Raw genomic sequence first — 22,315 nt, forward strand, 5'->3', positions numbered from 1 at the left:
CAACTGGACAACGGCGGCTCTGGCTCTCTCCAGGCTTTTTATCACCGAGGTGAACAGCCAGTCGAGTTTTATCACCCTTGTTCAGCCATGACGAACAAGGGGAATCAAGTAAGTAAACACCTTGATGGAGTGCCAAAGTCCAAACGGTGTGCCCACTCAGTATTTTCTGTGGAACTGTGTGGCAAAAAGCCAGGGAGTTGTCTAATCATGGCAGAAGGGCACTGAGTTTCACAAGCGTGTCTGTCCCTCTAACAGACCCGCTCAACTTAACTACACACATGCACACACTAACACATTCGCCAACTTACAGTACCAGTCAAAAGTTTGGACACGTTTTCCCTTGAAGATGTGTCCAAACTTTTGACTGGTACTGTACATCCACACACAATAGAAATAGAAATTTAGCAGACGCTCTTATCCAGAGCAACTTACAGTAAGTACAGGGACATACCCCCGAGGCAAGTAGGGTGAAGTGCCTTGCCCAGGGACACAACGTCAGAGTGCATGACCGGGAATCGAACTGGCAACCTTCGTATTACTAGCCCGATTCCCTCACCGCTCAGCCACCTGACTCCCAACACACAATGTGTGTGTTCTGTGTGGTGACCCATTATCCTTGTTTCCAGTTTTCCAGGACTAATTCCTGGAATTTAATGGTGTCCTTGAAAGATAAGGCAATGTCTGTTCATACACATTTAGTAACTTTTTTACTTTGTTTACACAAACAAGGCACTCTTAGAACGTTTCCTGATGTTTGGGTTAAACATGGCTATCTGATGTCCTGATCAATGTTTTCAGGACAAGAACTGTCCTGTACTGTCTGCACATGCCATAGACATAAACACCATCCAAAAATCCATGCTACATGTTGACAGAGTTCATCAACCCAACCTGTCTTTTGTGATGTTCAGGTCAGACCATACACATCCTGTGTATGGTGAATTAATATTAAAGTGTTTGCTAACAGTTAGAAGCTCAAAAGTTTGGGTGAAGTGTGTGTGGGTGTGTGTGCGTGTTTGTGTGTGTGTGTCTGAAAGGGGGGATGGGGGGAGTCAGGGGAGGATAATCTTGTTGTGGTCCAGAGATGTCAATTGCCTGTATGACACCTAAAGTGTTTGTTGTTAACCTGTGATCCAGCAGTGTTTGGAGGTAATGAGTCCCCTGTTGTGAAAGGTGTGAACTGTGTGTGTCTGGAACATGTCACAGGGATCAGTACCAAAACAAAACACCACTAATGAGTTTTCTCACCACACCTTAACTTATTAGTCTCTTTAGTTGCATCAGATCATTACAATACAAACCAAACACAAATTAAGTTCAAACTAATTATAACGTGCCCTCTGACTTATTCCATGATCCAATGTATCTAAGCTTTATTGACCGATCTATACCAGATATGGGTCGACCACTCTACCTCAATTCATTTAGTACATGTGTGTTTATCCATAATTTAGTTTGTCAGTGCATGGCTGTGCCTGTGTTTGTGTGGGTTGTGATTGGACACGTGCTATGTTTTTGTGTGTGTGTCCCAGGCACCTCAATACCAAAACACTACTTACTAATGAGTTGTCTCACCTTCACACCTTGACTTATTAGTCCTTAGTTGCATCAGATCATTATAATACAAACTGAGTGACATCATATAGTAAGTGGTCCCTATTGTTGTTGTGTATTAGAATGTATGTGTGTTTCACAGGGACTTCGGTACCAAAACACTTCTAATGAGTTGTCTCACCTTCACACTTTGGCTTATTAGTCTCTTAGTTGCATCAGATCATTACAATACAAACCTAACAACAACAAACTAAATAAACTAAACAACAATTAGGTTCAAACATATGATACGTAACTATAATCTGACCTATGACCTATGCTTTACTGATCCTACTGTACACACTATTATTGAAATATACAATGTGAGGATCTATCATTGACAGCAATTCTTCAGGGTTGTGTGCATGAATGTGTACATTGTCTATTATGCGTGTGTATTAATGCTTCTGGGAGTGTGTGTCTGTATTCTTTGAGTGTATTCTGTGAGTATCTGTGTTGAGCACATGCGTACATGCCTGTGCCCATGCCTCTGTTTGTGTAAAGTTCAGCAGAATGAATATGTGTGTGAGGGCCTTGGTTCATCCTGCGATAACCCAGTCTGTGTAGAAATGTGCCAAACATCCACCCATGTGCTGTTCGATGTGTGCAAAGTACAGAAAGCAGTCAAACAGAGATGTTATGACACCGATCCATGTATTAGCATGTGGAGGGAGGGAGAGAAGACAGTGCCTGTAGGGGACCTACATGCTCTTTCTCCACAGTCTCTGATAGGTGTCAACATGGACTGTCTACTGTCCGCTTCCTCTCAACCAGTAGCGTTTCCCGAAGTTTACTAACTCAATCTAACCTTTGGTACATGTATATGTGTGTATAACTACCACACACTGTGCTATATATTCAGTGTATGAGGTAACTGGTGGGAAGAGAGTGTCCTCTGGGGTTGAAGAAGATGGAGTATTCAGAAGTCCAACTATTACTTCATTTGTCAGTTGTCTCCAACAGGAACAGTTACATAAACCACAGGAACTTGTTTTTCGGGTTGAGGTTGAGGAGCTAGGGGTGACACTGCCTATCTATAAACATTTGATCAATTTACTGGACACTTTCACAAGGAAAACATTCAAACGGCCAATTGCAAGGACTAGTTCAGAATTGGTCTCTGTAAGATAGTGGTATGAATCTGTTCATAATTAACTACTACTGAAGCTTACTCCTGTGTCCTCCATTCATATGCTGATTTATTAAAGGTACCACACGAGGATCCAAATCGGTTGCCACTCGATTACATTGCCAACATTTGAGACAAAAGTGCAATTTTTGTCTCCCCCTATTTTACATCACAGTTATTCCAGAAGGCTGAGTGCAAGCCATGTGACTGAAAATGAATGAAGATAGAATTCGGGCAGGGAAAGAGAAGCTACACCTAAAAGGTCTTCCAATTATATATTTTTTGCTATGATAGATACCCTTGACATTTTCCAGATCTTTCTGGTGTTCTAATTATGATTACTGTACTAGCTATCTTCCTTAATATCATTGTACATATGCATGACAATCAACAGCATCATCATAGACTGGGTACTTAAGGACCCTTAACCTCAACTTCGGACTGTTGGGATGGTGGCAGCAGACCAAGGCAACAGGTGACTATAGAATCAAGTACATGGCAAAAGGTGGGCAAAGGAACATTTACACAATCTCAATGTGTTTTGTTTCTGTATTCAAATAATAGTCTTCTTGGACTAGACTATTTGAGACTCTAAAATAGATTTTTGGTAAAACAATGTTGACATATTCACAATTATAAGTTGTCATGTCTTCTCTTTCTCCCCCTTCTCCCCTTCCTAACTGTACTTAACCCTGCAGGTTCCTGCAGCATGGAGCCAGGTCCTGGTATCAACAGCTCTGACATGGTGGACTCCATCCATCTGTGTTATGAGCATGTCAACAGGTCCTGTGTCAGAGCCTACATTTTCTCTCCTGCTGTAAAAGGGATGCTCTACATTATATAAAGCAATACTGTTGTGCTCACTGTGACTGGAAACATACTTGTTATTGCATCAATCCTCCATTTCAAACAGGTACATTTGATTTACGTCACTGGTTGAACTGTTGGGGACTGTTGCATTGGTTCCTTTTATGAACAAAATCAAGGTCACCCTAAATGTTTAAGTCATGTACACCAAAATTATAAAGTTTCACAGTATCTGACCTACTGTTGTTTCCCAGCAGCTCCACACCCCCCCCAATTTCCTCATCCTGTCCCTGGCTGCAGCTGACCTGCTGCTGGGGGTTCTAGTCCTCCCTTTCAGCATGGTGTACATCATAGAGAACTGCTGGTACCTGTGGCACTTTTTCTGTAAGATCAACAACAGCATGTCCATGACTCTGGTCGCAGCATCCAGAGCACCACCTTCCAAAACCAGAACTCTGGAGCTGCTGCTCCTCATATTATGGACTCTAACATGCCTCTTTTGATGATAGTAATGTCTTCTGTTGGGTATTCAAACTCCTTTCTTAATCCCATAGTGTATGCCTTCTTTTACATTTGGTTCAGGAGGACGTTTAGGATGATTGTTTTTGCAAAGTTTTAAAATATCTCACCTAATTCACTGTCACTTCACTTGGTTGATTGATATGCTGTCTATTAAATACATATGTATTTTCATTTCTATGGTTAACTTATTCACCTCTCTTTTTAAAGTGATGAGTTTAATTCACCAATTCAGATTATGGCAGTATTCAATTGGTGTACAAGGGTTAAATATTTACGGGTTAGTTTGCATGCAAAAACTGCTCAGTTTGAATTGTAAATCATTTGTTCTTATGTTCAGACTATGCCTTTCATTCTGGTAAACCTACCCACATTTCCAATACAGTATTGAATCTACTTGGTTTGAGATTCTACTGGATATATGGTGCATTTATGATCTGGTGCATTAATAATCTGTTTCTGATAACGTTATCAGAAACATACTGTATGTGTTGTTATGATTAAATAAAAAGCTAAGAGGATGTACAATTGCCCATGTCAGATTTTTTTCATCATCTGCAACTACAAATCATGACTTCATACAATATTCATGAGAATCCCCAGAGATCGTCATAGACTGTGGGTACATGAGGATGAAGGATGAACTTCAACTCCAGTCAGTTCTAATAGTGGCAGGAGTTGGAGTGCAGACAGATACAGCACATGACTATCAGGCAAGGAAAACCAAGACTCAAACTATTTAGAAATCACTTGAAAATATTGAATATAAACATTCCATGTTACAATAAGTATATTTACATTGATACCATGTAATATATATTATGTATGTAGGTGATGTGCAATTTCTTCATTGTCTACCTATATTCCTGTCTTCCTCTCCAGTTAACTCTGCAGGTTCCAGCAGCATGGAGCCAGGTCCTGGTATCAACAGCTCTGACATGGTGGACTCCATTCATCTGTGTTATGAGAATGTAAACAGGTCCTGTGTCAGAGAGTACATCTTCTCTCCTGCTGTTAGAGGGACTATCTACCTTATCTTAAGCACCATTATTATGCTCACTGTGGCTGGAAACATGCTGGTTATCATCTCTATCCTACACTTCAAACAGGTAAGTTTGACTTTAATCTCTATTTAAACCGTTGGGGAATGCTATATTGCTATTCAGATGAAGATTACCCTAAAAGTCTGCTTTATAGATATTATTTATTTTGCACTTTTAGGACAAGTTTTTAAATGTTAACTTTGCTAACCACATCCAAGACTTCTTAAGTATAAAGTATGACAATATCTGACCCAGGTGTGTCTCCCAGCAGCTCCACACCCCCACCAACTTCCTCATCCTGTCCCTGGCTGTAGCTGACTTGCTGCTGGGGGTTCTAGTACTTCCTTTCAGGATGATCTACACTGTGGAGAACTGCTGGTACCTGGGGCACTTCTTCTGTAAGATCCACATAAGCTTGGTCATGACTCTAGTCACCGCATCCATCATCAATCTAAGTTTCATCTCTATTGACCGCTACTATGCAGTGTGTCGTCCTCTGCACTACAGAACAACCATCACTGTCCTGTCAGTTTTGATCATGGTGCTGATGAGCTGGTGGGTGTCTGCTCTAGTCGGCTTTGGGACAATATTCCTGCAGCTCAACATCCTGGGTGAAGAGGAGTTCTACTATGAGCATGTGCTCTGTGAGGGAGGCTGTGTGGCATACCAGACTGCCACTGCTAGTGCCGTCTCCTCCTCTCTCTCCTTCTACCTCCCTGCACTCATCATGCTCTGCATCTACCTCAAGATCTTCCTGGTGGCCCAGAGACAGGCTCGCAGCATCCAGAGCACCACCTTCCAGAACCAGAAGTCTGGAGCTGTGGCCAGCAAGTCAGAGAGAAAGGCCTTCAGAACCCTGGCTATCGTTATGGGAGTTTTCCTGTGTTGCTGGACTCCTTTTTTTCTTTGCAATGTGTCCATTCCATATATTGTAGACACTAACCTTCCTATTTTGCTACGAATCACAATTACAATTGGCTATTCCAACTCCTTTCTTAATCCTATAGTATATGCCTTCTTTTACAGTTGGTTCAGGAGGGCATTTAAGATGATTGTTTTTGGTTCCATATTTCAGCCACAATCATCAAATATTAAGTTGGTCTCAGAGTAAATCATAATGACTCATAATATCCCTATTATTGTCCACCCTTTTAAGATTTCATGCATGACGATTTAATGTGCTGAACAATTAGATATAGACATTATAAAATACATGAAAAAATACATTGGACATGAAAATCTTTAGATTTTTAATTTAATAAAAAAAACATTAAAAACCTTATATCTGGTCATTTATGTTGTGAGGCAAGATATCTGCAGAAGCCAGTTTGTGTTCACTCCCAGTGACTACACTAAATGAAATAATAGGTTGGCTGACAAAAATGAAAAACTGTGAAAATAGCAGGTTAGGCAACTAACAAAACAGAAGTGTCAGTAGGGCTGTGGTTTGCCATGCGGTCCAGTATGATGTTTACTCTGTGTTTACTGTGTGCCTGATATGTACATAGCACTCAAACACTCCTCCTGGATCACCAACATTTGTGAGACCTACAACAATATAATCTTTAGACCAATTAGGATGGAATATGGTATTTGGAATTTTATATCTTTGACAGAAATTATATTTTAAGCAATTACAAGCCAAAAGTGTAACCTGAATGGAATTCCATATCCATCATTCCATCATTCCATCATTTATATATAATTTCTAAATATCAAAATAGTACAGATAGTAGTGTAGAATGCAGATAGAATATGTAGGAAACTATCATAAAGACATATCTGTTAGTTTTAAGCCAGGTATGTGCCACAAATGGGCCAAACCTTGGGCAGCATGTTGTTGTGGCTTAGGTAAAACTGTATTTCCTAAAGTGGATGGTATGTGGCTGTCGCTGGTCAACCTTGCTGGCCGATCCTTGTTATGAAAACAAATGTATGAGGCTCATTTGCCACCTCAGATAATGGCTCAGTTATAAACACCACATGATCCAGAACAGATCAAATTACATTAATATACTAAAGTGGTTGTGTGCAGACTGTCCGTATGTTCTATATATTTCAGAATTCCCAACTAGGGAATGTCATACATTGCTAGGCAATTGCTATCACACACATGTATTAAGCTGGTAAGTAGCCAAGTTTAATAGTTGGATACTAGATCATGTTACAACATTTCAAGTTACAATATTCTTTAAATTGGAATCACTAATCAGATGCTGCCTTTCTGCCCATTGAAGTCAATCATTAGCAAGTTAGGGAAGGTCACACTGAAGGACAGATTACATATTTATTCTGAAAAGAAGATACAATGATTGTTTATTAACAATTAACATACAGTACAATCTTTTTATTGCACAGTATAGTTCATAAATTGTACCTACATTCTCTGCCCAATTAAGTTATATATTAGGAGGTTTATTGACATTTCATCAATTACTTTAAACAGAGAAAATCATTGGAATTCATGACAACTCGATACAACATTAATGTTCTATATGTATAATAACATCAATTTAAGGTTTGAAAAAACGTTACAAATTACGCAAATATGTTCTCTGGTATGTTTGTGGTTTTTGTATTTGTTGTATTTCTATTAAATCCTCATTTAAATTGATAAAAGGCTGGACAGTACCATAAATATTATTTGTCATTTTAATTTAATCTGATACCAATTTAGTGTTTGATGATTGTGGCTGAAATATGGAACCGACGACAATCGTCCGAAATGCCCTCCTGAACCAACTGTAGAAGAAAGCATACACAATAGGATTGAGAAATGAGTTTGAGAATCCAATGGAAGACGTTACTATCATCAAACGAGGAATATTAGAGTCTATGATATAAGGAGCGGAAACATTGCAAAGAAAAAAAGGAGTCCAGCAACATAAAAATACTCCCATAACGATAGCCAGGGTCCTGAAGGCCTTTCTCTCTGACTTGCTGGCCACAGCTCCAGAGTTCTGGTTCTGGAAGGTGGTGCTCTGGATGCTGCGAGCCTGTCTCTGGGCCACCAGGAAGATCTTGAGGTAAATGCAGAGCATGATGAGTGCAGGGAGGTAGAAGGAGAGAGAGGAGGAGACAGCGCTAGAGGTGGCAGTCTGGTATGCCACACCACAGCCACCCTCACAGACCACATGCTCGTAGTAGAACTCCTCTTCACCCAGGATGTTGAGCTGCAGGAATATTGTCCCAAAGCCCACTATAGCAGACACTCCCCAACTAACCATTACCATGACCATAGTTGACTGAATAGTGATGGTCCTTGTGTATCGGAGAGGACGACACACTGCGTAGTAGCGATCAATAGAAATGAAACAGAGATTAATGATTGAAGCCGTGACCAAAGTCATGGCCAGGCTGGAGTGGATCTTACAGAAGATGTCTCCCATGTACCAACAGTTCTCCACAGTGACCACCATGCTGGGAGGGAGGACTAGAACCCCCAGTAGCAGGTCAGCTACAGCCAGAGACAGGATGAGGAAGTTGGTGGGAGTGTGGAGCTGCTGGAAGACACCTGAGTCAGACACTGTGAAACTATGTACAGTACTCTTGATGTACTCAATTTAAGCATCCAGTATAATAACACTAAGTAATAATAGTGCAAACTTAGAATCAAGCTTACCTGCCTTAAATCAGGATTGAGATTTAGGATAAGCGTGATTTGTTTCACCTAATACAATTACATCAATGTAACAGTCTGAAATGTGGCGTAAACCAAACATACCTGTTTGAAGTGGAGGATGGAGATGATAACCAGCATGTTTCCAGCCACAGTGAGCAAAATGATGGAACCAAAGATGATGTATACAACCCCTTTTACAGCAGGAGATAAGACGTATGTCATGACACAGGACTTGTTGACATGCTCATAACACAGATGAATGGAGTCCACCTTGTGAGAGCTGTTGATACTAAGACCTGGCTCCATACTGCAGAAATCTGTAGGAACAATTAGAGAAGCCGGGGAAAGGTGTGGGAGGAAGGAAAAAGCAAGGAAGAAAGAGAAGACATACTTATTGTGAATAAATAACATAAAACAAGCTTTCAAAAGAGAATTACTTTGAGATGTTATCAATTCAATCTATTTCAAGAGACTATCTTTCAAATACAAAACCAATCAAATAATACTTGTTCATGTTGTGTTCCCTCCTTGTTGGTCATGTAGGTGGTGGTGGTGTATCTATGGTTACCTGACACCTCTGTCTGCTGCCACCATCTGCATTGTCTGAAGTTGAGATTCATCCTTATGTACCCAGTCTGTGACCATTTCTGGTCATTCTCATACATATGCACAATTACACCTATGACCTCATCATGATAGTGGGAATCGTCTACTATTGCCCAACCAGATATGGACAACTCTGTATGGTGTTTGGTTTGCTTTAGCACCAGTTAAAACAACCCACATAACATGCTGTTCATCATACTAAGGACAATTATTCTGTACTGACAACGCACAAAGTTAAAAAAGCTTTAATTCTTTATGAAATGCTAGCTAGCTAATTAACACCCGGACAAAATAAATTGTATACTTTACTTTCAGTATGTATCAGTTAATTTTATTATGTTTGCGAATTATTGTGTTTACTACTGCAAAAACTCTTCCTGTGGTATGCAAATGTTGACAAACTCCAACTAAGGAATCACCCCAAAAAATAACTAACATTTTTATAACTTAACTATCAAGGGCAGCGTATTACAGAAACAGACACTGCGCCATCATCATACTATATTTTCAGGAATCTGTGTGTGTATGTGTATCAGTGTGTCACTGAATCAAGTAATTGTAATCTTACCTAAATCTTAATCACCATCTTTATCACGGGCACAGGCACTGCACTATCCATAATTCCATGAATCTCTGTGTGTGACTGTGTGTCAATGAATCAACTAACTAACATCTCAATCGTCGGCTACATCCCGGGCATAGGCACTGGACTAGTCATACTATAATGCCAGGAATCTCAGTGTGTATGTCTGTCTTTCTGTGACTTTATTATCTTGCCAACCAGGCATTGTATGAAATTGATATTTGGCGAGAGTATGGCTCAGGACTCAAGGATGTGTCGTGAAGTGGGTGAAGTTAGTGGACTTGTTTAAGTATATTTCAGACATATCATCTGCATAAGTGACTAGCTGATGTGGAGGTTGAGTACTTACATTTTATTGTGATCTGCGGTCTGAGAAATGTAGGTGCCAGGCCACGGAAAATACACTGTCATCACCAGCTGCATCAAGGGCACTGCAATATATTTATCTATGATTCCAGAAATCTGTGTGTTTCACTGACATCTTACTCTCCGACTGCATCATGGGCACTGTGCCTTATTTATAATTCCAGGAATGTTTGTGTGTCTAACTGACATATTATTCAATGAATAACTTTGTTTGTCTTAACTGCAAGAACTAGCTAGCAACCAGCCATTAGTGTATTGGCCAAATCTGAGAGGACATCATCAGCATCATGATAATCATAGTCATAAGGATGAACCTCATCTCCAGTCAGTTCAGATGGTGACACAAGAGCAAGGCATCAGGTAACCATGCACACACCCACCAATATCTCAATGTTAAAACTGTTTTGTACTCTTATCTTATCTGTACTCTAATCTTTCAAAAAAACATTTTGATTTCATACAATATGTATATTTTGATAATGTATCATTGTTTATTATAATTGTAAAACATATGTTCACAATAAGATGTAAACTCTAGTCTTATTTTTACTCCTGTCTAATTTTCTACTTAACCCTGCAGGTTCCAGCAGCATGGAGCCAGGTCCAGGTATCAACAGCTCTGACATGGTGGACTCCGTGCATCTGTGTTATGAGCATGTCAATGGGTCCTGTGTCAGAGACCTTGTTTTCTCCCCATGTTTAAGAGGGATCCTCTACCTCCTTGTCAGCTCCATAGTTGTGCTCACCGTGGCTGGAAACATGCTGGTTATCGTCTCCATCCTCCACTTTAAACAGGTACACAGTTATATTTGATTTATGGCTCATTATTGACTATTGAAGACTTTTGCGATGGTGAGCCAAATTAAGCTCACCATAAGATGGCATAGACCTTAATTGGCCATTTAAGGAAAATTTAAATATAACCTTGTGAATCTAATCAAGTGTACACTCTGAACTCCGGTGTTTAAAGTAATACATTGGATTATGTGAACAAAACTTTCAATGTGTTCAACAACATATTGAATAAAATATTAGTTTATGAAACTTAAAACTTTTGATTGAATTAAACCATTTTTGCAGTTCACAGTAGGAATCTTTTTGGACAAAATAAAACATGTTTGGTCTAACTTGTCAGTAGCAAATATCTGAAATGTGGTTTTGTGGGGCGGGGGTTTGGTGAAGATGGTGTTGTGTTTGATCTGCTCTGTTGTGTTCTGATATTGATATTACTGTGTCAGTATTATTAGTACTCAGGAGTTGCCTGGCATGCCGGCACATCCAGTTTCCGTTTATTTAAGTACTATCCATTTAAAATAAAAAAATCTGATTTTGGTGAACTTCAAACATTAAGGTAATTGTTAACATTTTTAGGTTTACTCTGCTTCTCAATTATGTCGTTTTACTGTATCTGACACAGTTGTCTCTCCCAGCAGCTCCACACCCCAACAAACTTCCTCATCCTGTCCCTGGCTGTAGCTGACCTGCTGCTGGGGGTTCTAGTCCTCCCTTTCAGCATGGTGTACATCATAGAGAACTGCTGGTACCTGGGGCACCTCTTCTGTAAGATCCACTCCAGCATTGACATCACTCTAGTCACCGCATCCATCATCAACCTAAGTTTAATCTCTATTGACCGCTACTACGCAGTGTGTCATCCTCTACGCTACACGAGGACCATCACTGTTCAGACAGCTCTAATTATGATATTGGTTATCTGGGGAGTGTCTGTTATTTTGGGTTTTGGAACAATCTTCCTGCATCTAAACATCCTGGGTGAAGAGGAGTTCTACTATGAGCATATGGTCTGTGAGGGGGGATGTGTGTTATACCACACAGCCACCTCTAGCGCTGTCTCCTCCTCTCTCTCCTTCTACCTCCCTGCACTCATCATGCTCTGCATCTACCTCAAGATCTTCCTGGTGGCCCAGAGACAGGCTCGCAGCATCCAGAGCACCACCTTCCAGAACCAGAACTCTGGAGCTGTGGCCAGCAAGTCAGAGAGAAAGGCCTTCAGAACCCTGGCTATCGTTATGGGAGTATTTTTATGTTGCTGGACTCCTTTTTTTCTTTGCTATGTATTCAGTCATATTATTGGAGACTCTAGCCCCCCACTTATTACTGGCACACTAATCATTGGCTATTCAAACTCTTCTCTCAATCCTATAGTGTATGCCTTCTTTTACAGTTGGTTCAGGAGAGCATTTAAGATGATTGCTTTTGGATCAATATTTAAGCCAGGATCATCAAACACTAAAATGGTCCTGGAGTGAATTTTCAGGATTGATAATATCCTTGTTCTTGTTCATATATTTCTTAATATGAAATGTCATGTCATTTATCCCAACCCAATATATGAAATTCAATGTAAGTACATATTATCATAAACAGTTAGCTACATGTCATACTGTATGTATATATATATATATTGTATGATGAATACACAATGATGAATCAAACATCTCTCACTGTTCTCCACCAAATCTTAGCACTCCAAGGAGGTAAATCACCTCAGTCTTACTTCATTAAAGGTAAGCAGTGATAGTCCTGGGCATTCATGAACGTGCAGGTGTCATACGAAAGACCAAATAACTGATGTTCTTTAGTCACAAGCACTCAGAACCCTTTATGTCGGATGACCCTAATTTTCTGATCCACAGACATTCACCAGATGTCAACTGAGATAATGATTTTGATGCACTTGACACCTCTATGGATCCAAAGTTTTAATCCAGCCCAATCATTTACTTGATTTTTTAAATAATTATTCTGTAAACTAATTGACAGGCAGGCTTTTTTTCGGAATTGAATTATTTGATCACTTCCGCCTCTAACATGTCAGAATTTTGGCCATTTGAAAGGTAAAAAAAATGAAAACAAGCTAAATAGCTACAGAGCCTCTTCCCTTGCCAGTCTGAGCTGTGCAGACATAACCTACATGGACACTGTCCCGAGCAAGTGTTTTGTTCTATTATGTTATTGGCTACCCTCCAGCCTATTGTAATATGTTCCCACTGTCGTTAGCAAACAATAAGTTGCTCCACCATTTTTTTAAGTTGTAAAATGTTTATGATTTATTACTGACAGTTATAATTGTTTTCTGACTATTATAAGCAGGAAAAAAGACCCTGTCAATATCCCATTTATATCTGAATACAGATGGCCAACTGAAGACAACTCTGCATACATCTACATGTCTGATAGGATCACAGTTGAAGGTTCTAATTATGGTAATTGTAGATTATGATTTCATCAGTATCATTATACATAGTCATGATAGTCATCAGAGATCGTCATAGTCTGTGAGTATATAAAGATGAACCTCAACTCCAGTGAGTTCAGAGAGAGGCAGCAGACCAAGGCTTCAGGTAACCATAGATACACCACCACATACATGACCAACAAGTAAGGAACGCAAAATGAAAACCTTTTTTGTTATAAACGGAATGCTGTGAAGAGGATACTGTGTTTGTGTGTATAGGATATCAGAATCAGAATTTGGTTTTATTCGACATGTAAGTTTACACAAACACGGAATTTACTGTGGCCGGAAGGAGCAAACAACAAACATACGGAGGACAGAACAGGGCGCACCGATCAGCGGCGCCATCTTGGATGAATATGTTTGAAAATAATGTTATACTATATTTAGTGAATTTTTGAACTGTAATTACTCTATTGTTTGTTTTGTCTCTTCTCCCTTGGTAACCTTGCAGGTTCCAGCAGTATGGAGCCAAGACCTGATATCAACAGCTCTGACATAGTGGACTCCATTCATCTGTGTTATGAGCATGTTAACAAGTCCTGTGTCAGAGCGTACGTTTTACCTCCTGCTGCAAAAGGTGTCCTCTGCATTATCTTCAGCTGTATGGTTTTGCTCATCATAACTGGAAACATGCTGGTTATTGTCTCCATCCTCCATTTTAAACAGGTATATTACATGTACATCACTCATTGGACTATTGAGGACTATTACATTGGTCCCTTTGAGCAGTTTCAAAAAGGAAACTGTTGAATATTTACAATTAACTTGGTATACTAAGGACTAAGGTCTCTAAATACTCATCCTTCTCTCCTACGCTGCTCGATGTGTACTCTGATCTAACATGCTTTGTTAGGGAAACACAAATACTTCTATGCATGATTGTCACTCATCTACTGTGTGTGTTCCATCAGCTCCACACTCCCACCAACTTCCTCATCCTGTCCCTGGCTGCAGCTGACCTGCTACTGGGAGTTCTAGTCATCCCTTTCAGCATGGTGTACATCATAGAGAACTGCTGGTACCTGGGTCAGATCTTCTGTAAGATCCACTCCAGTGTATCAATTACATCAATCACAACATCCATTGTCAGCCTCAGTTTAATTTATATTGACCGCTACTATGCCGTGTGTCATCCTCTGATCTACTCAAGAACCATCACTGTTCAATCAGCTGGAATCATGGGGATGGTGAGCTGGGGGGTGTCTGTTTTGGTGGGCTTTGGAATGATTTTCCTGGAACTCAACATCCTGGGTGAAGAGGAGTTCTACTATGAGCATGTGCTCTGTGAGGGGGGTTGTGTGTTGTACCAGACAGCCCACCTCTAGCTCCGTCTCCTCCTCTCTCTCCTTCTACCACTGCCAGATTAGTGAGACTCTCTCTCAGGCCCCTGATCCACCTGAGCCAAGTATGTAGTTTGCAAAGAGCACTAAATGATCTCTCACAGCTGCAGCTACTGACCTGGATGTTAAGGGTGACCTATAAGATTGCCTTCAATGATGGGAATATCATAGGATGAAGGAGTTTGAACACAATGTCAGGGGTGGCTTCTGGCCCCTTCCTGCTCAAAATGTTTTCTCCACCAATACTTCTTATGGGACTAGTTGGATGTAAAAATATGTTTTAATACAAGGCTTGGTCTCAAGGGATTGCATGCACATAAAGGTTTCAGAAGCCAATCATGATCTTTCTCCCAACACCGGAAAAACTCTTCTCCAGCTCATCGGTTATTCATGCCGAAGTAGAAAAGCCTCTGTTTGAGATGTTCTAAATCACTGAGCAGGTCTGAGCTGGACCCACAAAACACCTGCACAACAAAGTCTTCCATCCTCTTCTGTTTTCTTTTCAGAACATTAGCATCCCAATGTCATTAACACACAACGGTAGCAAGCCAGCTCAGTTGAGTTATCAGCTATCTACTTGGCTAGACTCCTAGCTTGTTCTTCAGTGTGTACATTGGAAATGTGGTTACTGGTCAAGCTGTTCGCTTTCAAACCATGCTGCTTCTGAAATGTTTCAGGGCCCAATTGATCACCTGTAAACTGACTAATTAGACCAAACAAGTCAGTTTGACAGTTTTAATTTGAGTACATACAAATATGTTTAGTAGATTCCTTCACGTAGGCTTTCAATAGAAAGGACACAGCGTACCGCCAGTGGTAGGCATACGAATACATTTGAGAATCACTCTTCTAGTCAGTCAATCTGGAGCTCGAGTTTTGTCATGTATTGAAGGATTTGAGTAGTGAATATATATCTAATTTCATTAATTATGTATGCATTTGGTGATGTACAATTTTCACTTTAGCTAAGCTAACTAATTACCTAGCTACCATGGAATAGTGGAGTCTAACCCTAATTGCAATGAATGTAGGTATTGTGTGTAGACTGATGGCAAGGAATTAAGTCTAGACGGACTCGAGACACCGCAAAGACTGCGGCTTATATGTGCTTTTGATTCCCGCAAAGACTGTGGCTTGTTGTCACGGAGCGCACGGAGCCGGTGCGCCGGTCTGCGTCACCGGAATTCTAATACGCACCTGTTTTGTGTTGGGACTAATTAGGACGGCTATATAAGCCGAGATGTTTCTGACTTTGTTGTGGAGTCTTATTCTTGTTTCATGTTAATGGCCGTGTGGCGTCTGACCTTTGTTTTGTGAAACCTTGTTTATTTTCAAGCAAAGACCTCTTGCGCTTTCATCCAAAAGACACTGACTCCTTGCCTGCTTTATCACACTTGTATTTTGTTGTGTTACATTGTGTGTTTTATTTTTATTACTTTTATCACTTGTATTATTGTTTTTATTATTATTGTTTTTATTTATTTAATGTAAAGCAAATTGAGCTCCAATTCTTGTATGAAATGTGCTATATAAATAAAGTCTTATTATTACTATACCACAACCAAATCTGGAAAAACTGAAGGGATCTGAATACTTTGTAAAGGTCCTGTAAACCAGGTTACGTAACTGACTCTTAACTTTCAGTTTTTTTTTTTTTACTTGTCTCATTCGTGTTCTGTAAGTATGTGTTTTTATGTTGCTGCCTGTCTTGGCCAGGTCTCCCTTTAAAAAGAGAATTGTAATCTCAATGGGACTCTCCTGGTTAAATAAAGGTTAAATACATCAAATAAAAATATAAGAAGCCAATGTAAACAGTCTCCTGCATCACAATATTTAGGTTTGTTACCTCACACACATTGTTTTCAAGTTAGTGTGTGTATATGTTGTGTGATAACATTGCTTTGGCAGTTTTCCATATCTGATTATGCAACGCTATAATTAACAATCATTATTCTAATTATAGATGATGACATCAGCATCATTACAATCATCAAGGATTGTCATAAGGATGAACCTCATCTCCAGTCAGTTCAGATGGTGACAGCAGACAAAGGCATCAGGTATCCATGCCCACACCCACCACCACCTCAATGTTAAAACTGTTTTGTTCTTGTACTTAACAACAATCTCTCTCAATTCTTTAACGATCAGTGTGATACCATACTGTGTTCACAATAAGATGTAAACTCTTGTCTAATCTTTCCACCCTTTCTTCCTTTCTACTCTGCAGGTTCCAGCAGCATGGAGCCAGGTCCAGGTATCAACAGCTCTGACATGGTGGACTCCGTGCATCTGTGTTATGAGCATGTCAATGGGTCCTGTGTCAGAGACCTTGTTTTCTCCCCATGTTTAAGAGGGATCCTCTACCTCCTTGTCAGCTCCATAGTGGTGCTCACCGTGGCTGGAAACATGCTGGTTATCGTCTCCATCCTCCACTTTAAACAGGTACACAGTTATATTTGATTTATGGCTCATTATTGACTGTTGAAGACTTTTGCGATGGTGAACCAAATTAAGCTCACCATAAGATCGCATAGACCTTAATTGGTCATTTAATGAAAATTTAAATATAACCTTGTGAATCAAATCAAGTGTACACTCTGAACTCCAGTGTTTAAAGTAATAAATTGGATTATGTGAACAAAACTTTCAATGTGTTCAACAACATATTGAATAAAATATTAGTTTATGAAACTTAAAACTTTTGATTGAATTCAACAATTTTTGCAGTTCACACTAGGTATATTTTTGGGCAAAATAAAACTAAACATGTTTGGTCTAACTTGTCAGTAGCAAAAATCTGAAATGTGGTTTTGTGGGGCGGGGGTTTGGTGAAGATGGTGTTGTGTTTGATCTGCTGTGTTGTGTTCTGATATTGATATTACTGTGGCATGCCGGCACATCCAGTTTCCGTTTATTTGAAGTACTATCCATTTTTTTTAAAAATAATCAGATTTTGGTGAACTTCAAACATTAAGGTAATTGTTAACATTTTTAGGTTTACTCTGCTTCTCAATTATGTCATTTTACTGTATCTGACACAGTTGTCTCTCCCTGCAGCTCCACACCCCAACAAACTTCCTCATCCTGTCCCTGGCTGTAGCTGACCTGCTGCTGGGGGTTCTAGTCCTCCCTTTCAGCATGGTGTACATCATAGAGAACTGCTGGTACCTGGGGCACCTCTTCTGTAAGATCCACTCCAGCATTGACATCACTCTAGTCACCGCATCCATCATCAACCTAAGTTTCATCTCTATTGACCGCTACTACGCAGTGTGTCATCCTCTACGCTACACGAGGACCATCACTGTTCAGACAGCTCTAATTATGATATTGGTTATCTGGGGAGTGTCTGTTTTTGTGGGGTTTGGGATAATATTCCTGCATCTAAACATCCTGGGTGAAGAGGAGTTCTACTATGAGCATATGGTCTGTGAGGGGGGCTGTGTGTTGTACCAGACAGCCACCTCTAGCTCCGTCTCCTCCTCTCTCTCCTTCTACCTCCCTGCACTCGTCATGCTCTGCATCTACCTCAAGATCTTCCTGGTGGCCCAGAGACAGGCTCGCAGCATCCAGAGCACCACCTTCCAGAACCAGAACTCTGGAGCTGTGGCCAGCAAGTCAGAGAGAAAGGCCTTCAGGACCCTGGCTATCGTTATGGGAGTCTTCCTGTGTTGCTGGACTCCTTTTTTTCTTTGCAATGTCTTCAGTCCTCTTCTTGGAGACTCTAGCCCCTCTCTTCTTATGGGCACGACGATAATTGGCTATTCAAACTCTTCTCTCAATCCTATAGTGTATGCCTTCTTTTACAGTTGGTTCAGGAGAGCATTTAAGATGATTGCTTTCGGTTCGATATTTAAGACAGAATCATCAAACACTAAATTGGTCTTGGAGTGAATTTGATCAGGATTGTCATATCCATCTTTTTGTTCATATCTTTCCTAATATGAGATGTCTTCCCTGTCATTTATCCCAACCCAATGTATGAAATTAAATGTAAGTACATATGATCATAAACATTTAGTTACATGTCATACTGTATATAGATTGTATGATGAATACACAATGATGAATCAAACATCTCTCACTGTTCTCCACCACATCTTAGCACTCCGAGGAGGTAAATCACCTCAGTCTTACTTCATTAAAGGTAAGCAGTGATAGTCCTGGGCATTCATGAACGTGCAGGTGTCATACGAAACACCAAATAACTGATGTTCTTTAGTCACAAGCACTCAGAACCCTTTATGTCGGATGACCCTAATTTTCTAATCCACATAGACATTCACCAGATGTCATGTCAACTGAGATAATGATTTGTATGCACTTGACACCTCTATGGATCCAAAGTTTTAATCCAGCCCAATCATGTACTTGATTTTTTAAATAATTATTCTGTAAACTAATTGATAGGCAGGCCTGTTTTCGGAATATCTAAATCATATCAATCTAAATCATATCAATATCTCAATATCTAAGCCAGGATCGTCAAACACTAAATTGGTCTTCGAGTGAATTTTCAGGATTGATCATATCCCTCTTCTTGTTCATATCTTTCCTAATAAGAGATGTCTTCCCTGTCATTTATCCCAACCCAATGTTTGAAATTCAATGTAAGTACATATGATCATAAACATTTAGTTACATGTCATACTGTATATAGATTGTATGATGAATACACAATGATGAATCAAACATCTCTCACTGTTCTCCACCAAATCTTAGCACTCCAAGGAGGTAAATCACCTCAGTCTTACTTCATTAAAGGTAAGCAGTGATAGTCCTGGGCATTCATGAACGTGCAGGTGTCATACGAAACACCAAATAACTGATGTTCTTTAGTCACAAGCACTCAGAACCCTTTATGTCGGATGACCCTAATTTTCTAATCCACATAGACATTCACCAGATGTCATGTCAACTGAGATAATGATTTGTATGCACTTGACACCTCTATGGATCCAAAGTTTTAATCCAGCCTAATCATGTACTTGATTTTTTAAATAATTATTCTGTAAACTAATTGATAGGCAGGCCTGTTTTCGGAATATCTAAATCATATCAATCTAAATCATATCAATATCTCAATATCTAAGCCAGGATCGTCAAACACTAAATTGGTCTTCGAGTGAATTTTCAGGATTGATCATATCCCTCTTCTTGTTCATATCTTTCCTAATAAGAGATGTCTTCCCTGTCATTTATCCCAACCCAATGTTTGAAATTCAATGTAAGTATATCAAAAACATTTATTTACATGTCTGTATGTATATGTGTATTGTATATTGTATGATGAATACACAGTGATGAACCAAACCTCCCTCACTGTTCTCCATCACATCCTAGCACTCCAAGGAAGTAAATTACCTCAGTCTTTTTCAATAAAAGTAACAGCAGAGGTTATCAATATTACAGTAAAAGCTTGAAGTTGATTTGAAAAGTTGAATGCACATTTCTGTGCATTCTTGAGTGTGCAAGCATCACACAGAATACCAAATAACTTTCTTTCTCACATCACAAGCACTATTGATTATAGAGAACAGCAAAGAACTCAGAGAACTGGATTATGAGATTCCTGAACCACTTCACCAGTCCTGTATAGGACCTCACATTCACCTGGGCTCTTAGTTTAGGAATAGGTAGAGTTCAACTGTACTGTATGAATATTTGAAATGTGCAAATCAAAAGGTCCAAGGTTCAAAGGTTAGGTTCATGTCACTTTGGATGAAAGTATCTGAAAAATTACTGTAATACATTGCAAGGAAGGAGTGAAATGTCGCCCCCCACAGACAAAAAGTCATAACTGAAACATGGAAAATTGAGTTTCAAAAGATGTCAATTCAAAGTGGCATTAGGTGAAAAGGATTTGTGTCGCCCTTGCTTAGGTAATGTTTAAAACAACAACCACTTGACCACCCTACTCTTTCCTAGATGAACCCCATTATTAATTTGTATGTAATCAACTGTATGTTTTGCTAAGAATAATATGCATGTGGAAAAAAGCAGGTGTCCAACATTAATGCTCCTCCCTTTTACTGCATGCACACACATGCATATGCATTAACAGATTACGCATGCAATTTCTCAGAGCTGTTGTGACTGGAGGGTAACACAGCAGAGGGGTGTAACTCGAGGAATATCAAGGACATAAATGTAATTGTTTTTCTTCACTCTTGACTCATTTTCTCTTTAGATCCATTTACGGATCTTCCAGATCTTCCTGTCTCATATGAGTGTATTGTATGGCTTTTGTTTTAAAGTTTACATTGAGAGGATTGAAAAACGACTAGAAATGCAACATTTACATTTCTGCATAGTTTAGAAATATGTTTTGTTGTATATGTAGTTAATGTTTTTAGTCATGGCAAGTCCTGAAGACCAGTGGTGCTACCCAACCTCTAACTTATCCTGCCCCAGATTAGTGTTCAGTTCTGGGGCTCAGGTAACTCTCTACCTGGTGTTCCTGGTGGGCATCCTGATCACCATCCTTGGCAACTCTGTGGTCATCATCTCCATCGCCCACTTCAAGCAGCTCCACAGTCCAACAAACATGATGGTGATGTCTCTAGCCCTGGCTGACCTGTTACTAGGTTTAACTGTGATGCCCTTCAGCATGATGAGGACTGTACAGGGCTGCTGGTACTATGGCGACTCTTTCTGTCTCCTCCACTCCAGCTTTGACATGTTTCTCACCTCCGTCTCCATCTTCCACCTGGTCTCCATCGCCATCGATCGCCATGAAGCGATCTGCAACCCGATGCTCTACTCAGCCCGCATCACCATGCCTGTGGCCTGGATCATGATCTCAGCCAGCTGGGTAATAGCAGCTCTGTACTCTTATGGCCTACTTTACTCCAAGGCTAACGTGGCTGGACTAGAGGACTATCTGGAAACTATTCAATGTCTTGGTGGTTGTATCTTACTGTTTAACTCTCTGTGGGGTGCATTAGACACACTGATAGCTTTTTTCTTTCCTGTGTTTATCATGATGGGTTTATATGCTGAGATTTTCCAGGTAGCTAAGGAGCATGCCAGGAGGATAGAAGATGGCAGCCATGGAGGGGTGAGGAAACTTAATGAGGGAGAGAAGAGGGGGGCAGTGTCGAAACGCTCAGAGCGCAAAGCAGCCAAGACACTAGGTATAGTGGTGGGAGTTTTTATATTCTGCTGGATGCCATTCTTTGTGAACTCCATCATAGACCCTTACACTAACTTTAGTACACCTGCTATTTTGTTTGAGGTGTTTGTGTGGTTAGGCTACTTTAACTCCACTTTAAACCCTATAATCTATGCTATGTTCTACCCCTGGTTCAGGAAATGCATTAATGCCATTATCACCATGAAGATATTCACCAGACACTCATGTGATATGAATGTCAGTTGACATGTTATTATTGTTGTGAGTTTGTCAACTTATCAATGAAGTAGAACATATGTGCTGTTTA

The 22,315-nt window shown here is 40.0% G+C and overlaps 5 protein-coding genes across 5 annotated transcripts; 4 read left to right on the top strand and 1 right to left on the bottom strand.

Annotated features, from left to right (window-relative positions):
- The first annotated feature begins 3,867 nt into the window (after nt 1-3,867).
- LOC136947601 (trace amine-associated receptor 1-like) lies at nt 3,868-6,202 on the top strand. The gene is made up of 4 exons (XM_067241728.1): nt 3,868-3,913; nt 4,931-5,157; nt 5,363-5,489; nt 5,562-6,202. The coding sequence occupies exons 1-4, from the start codon at nt 3,868-3,870 to the stop codon at nt 6,200-6,202; spliced, it is 1,041 nt and encodes a 346-aa protein (XP_067097829.1).
- A 1,546-nt stretch (nt 6,203-7,748) lies between these two features.
- LOC136947602 (trace amine-associated receptor 1-like) lies at nt 7,749-9,333 on the bottom strand. Its single transcript, XM_067241729.1, has 4 exons — nt 9,282-9,333; nt 8,816-9,030; nt 8,465-8,591; nt 7,749-8,392 (listed from the first exon to the last, which is right to left on the bottom strand). The coding sequence occupies exons 1-4, from the start codon at nt 9,331-9,333 to the stop codon at nt 7,749-7,751; spliced, it is 1,038 nt and encodes a 345-aa protein (XP_067097830.1).
- Nucleotides 9,334-10,576: 1,243 nt separating this feature from the next.
- LOC136947603 (trace amine-associated receptor 1-like) lies at nt 10,577-12,538 on the top strand. Its single transcript, XM_067241730.1, has 5 exons — nt 10,577-10,605; nt 10,849-10,875; nt 10,973-11,063; nt 11,702-11,828; nt 11,901-12,538. The coding sequence occupies exons 1-5, from the start codon at nt 10,577-10,579 to the stop codon at nt 12,536-12,538; spliced, it is 912 nt and encodes a 303-aa protein (XP_067097831.1).
- Nucleotides 12,539-13,992: 1,454 nt separating this feature from the next.
- LOC136947604 (trace amine-associated receptor 1-like) lies at nt 13,993-18,767 on the top strand. Its single transcript, XM_067241732.1, has 6 exons — nt 13,993-14,196; nt 14,442-14,843; nt 16,896-16,930; nt 17,225-17,315; nt 17,931-18,057; nt 18,130-18,767. The coding sequence occupies exons 1-6, from the start codon at nt 13,993-13,995 to the stop codon at nt 18,765-18,767; spliced, it is 1,497 nt and encodes a 498-aa protein (XP_067097833.1).
- Nucleotides 18,768-21,231: 2,464 nt separating this feature from the next.
- Nucleotides 21,232-22,254, top strand: LOC136947606 (trace amine-associated receptor 13c-like). The gene has a single exon (XM_067241734.1). The coding sequence runs from the start codon at nt 21,232-21,234 to the stop codon at nt 22,252-22,254; it is 1,023 nt and encodes a 340-aa protein (XP_067097835.1).
- Nucleotides 22,255-22,315: the final 61 nt, after the last annotated feature.

The sequence above is a fragment of the Osmerus mordax genome, chromosome 8, assembly GCF_038355195.1.
Source record: "Osmerus mordax isolate fOsmMor3 chromosome 8, fOsmMor3.pri, whole genome shotgun sequence".
In the NCBI taxonomy this organism is placed as follows: Eukaryota; Metazoa; Chordata; class Actinopteri; order Osmeriformes; family Osmeridae; genus Osmerus; species Osmerus mordax.

Coding starts and splice junctions, on each gene's coding strand:
- LOC136947601 (XM_067241728.1), top strand. CDS start 3,868: ATGGTGTACATCATAGAGAACTGCTGGTACCTGTGGCACTTTTTCT. Junction 5,158..5,362: donor CTATCCTACACTTCAAACAG/GTAAGTTTGACT, acceptor GTCTCCCAGCAG/CTCCACACCCCCACCAACTT. Junction 5,490..5,561: donor GTACCTGGGGCACTTCTTCT/GTAAGATCCACA, acceptor TCATCTCTATTG/ACCGCTACTATGCAGTGTGT.
- LOC136947602 (XM_067241729.1), bottom strand. CDS start 9,333: ATGAATCTCAACTTCAGACAATGCAGATGGTGGCAGCAGACAGAGGTG. Junction 9,031..9,281: donor GCAGCAGACAGAGGTGTCAG/GTAACCATAGAT, acceptor TTGTTCCTACAG/ATTTCTGCAGTATGGAGCCA. Junction 8,592..8,815: donor CCATCCTCCACTTCAAACAG/GTATGTTTGGTT, acceptor GTCTTCCAGCAG/CTCCACACTCCCACCAACTT.
- LOC136947603 (XM_067241730.1), top strand. CDS start 10,577: ATGAACCTCATCTCCAGTCAGTTCAGATG. Junction 10,876..10,972: donor CAGCATGGAGCCAGGTCCAG/GTATCAACAGCT, acceptor CCCATGTTTAAG/AGGGATCCTCTACCTCCTTG. Junction 11,829..11,900: donor GTACCTGGGGCACCTCTTCT/GTAAGATCCACT, acceptor TAATCTCTATTG/ACCGCTACTACGCAGTGTGT.
- LOC136947604 (XM_067241732.1), top strand. CDS start 13,993: ATGGAGCCAAGACCTGATATCAACAGCTCTGACATAGTGGACTCCATT. Junction 16,931..17,224: donor ACAGCAGACAAAGGCATCAG/GTATCCATGCCC, acceptor CCCATGTTTAAG/AGGGATCCTCTACCTCCTTG. Junction 17,316..17,930: donor CCATCCTCCACTTTAAACAG/GTACACAGTTAT, acceptor CTCTCCCTGCAG/CTCCACACCCCAACAAACTT.
- LOC136947606 (XM_067241734.1), top strand. CDS start 21,232: ATGGCAAGTCCTGAAGACCAGTGGTGCTACCCAACCTCTAACTTATCC.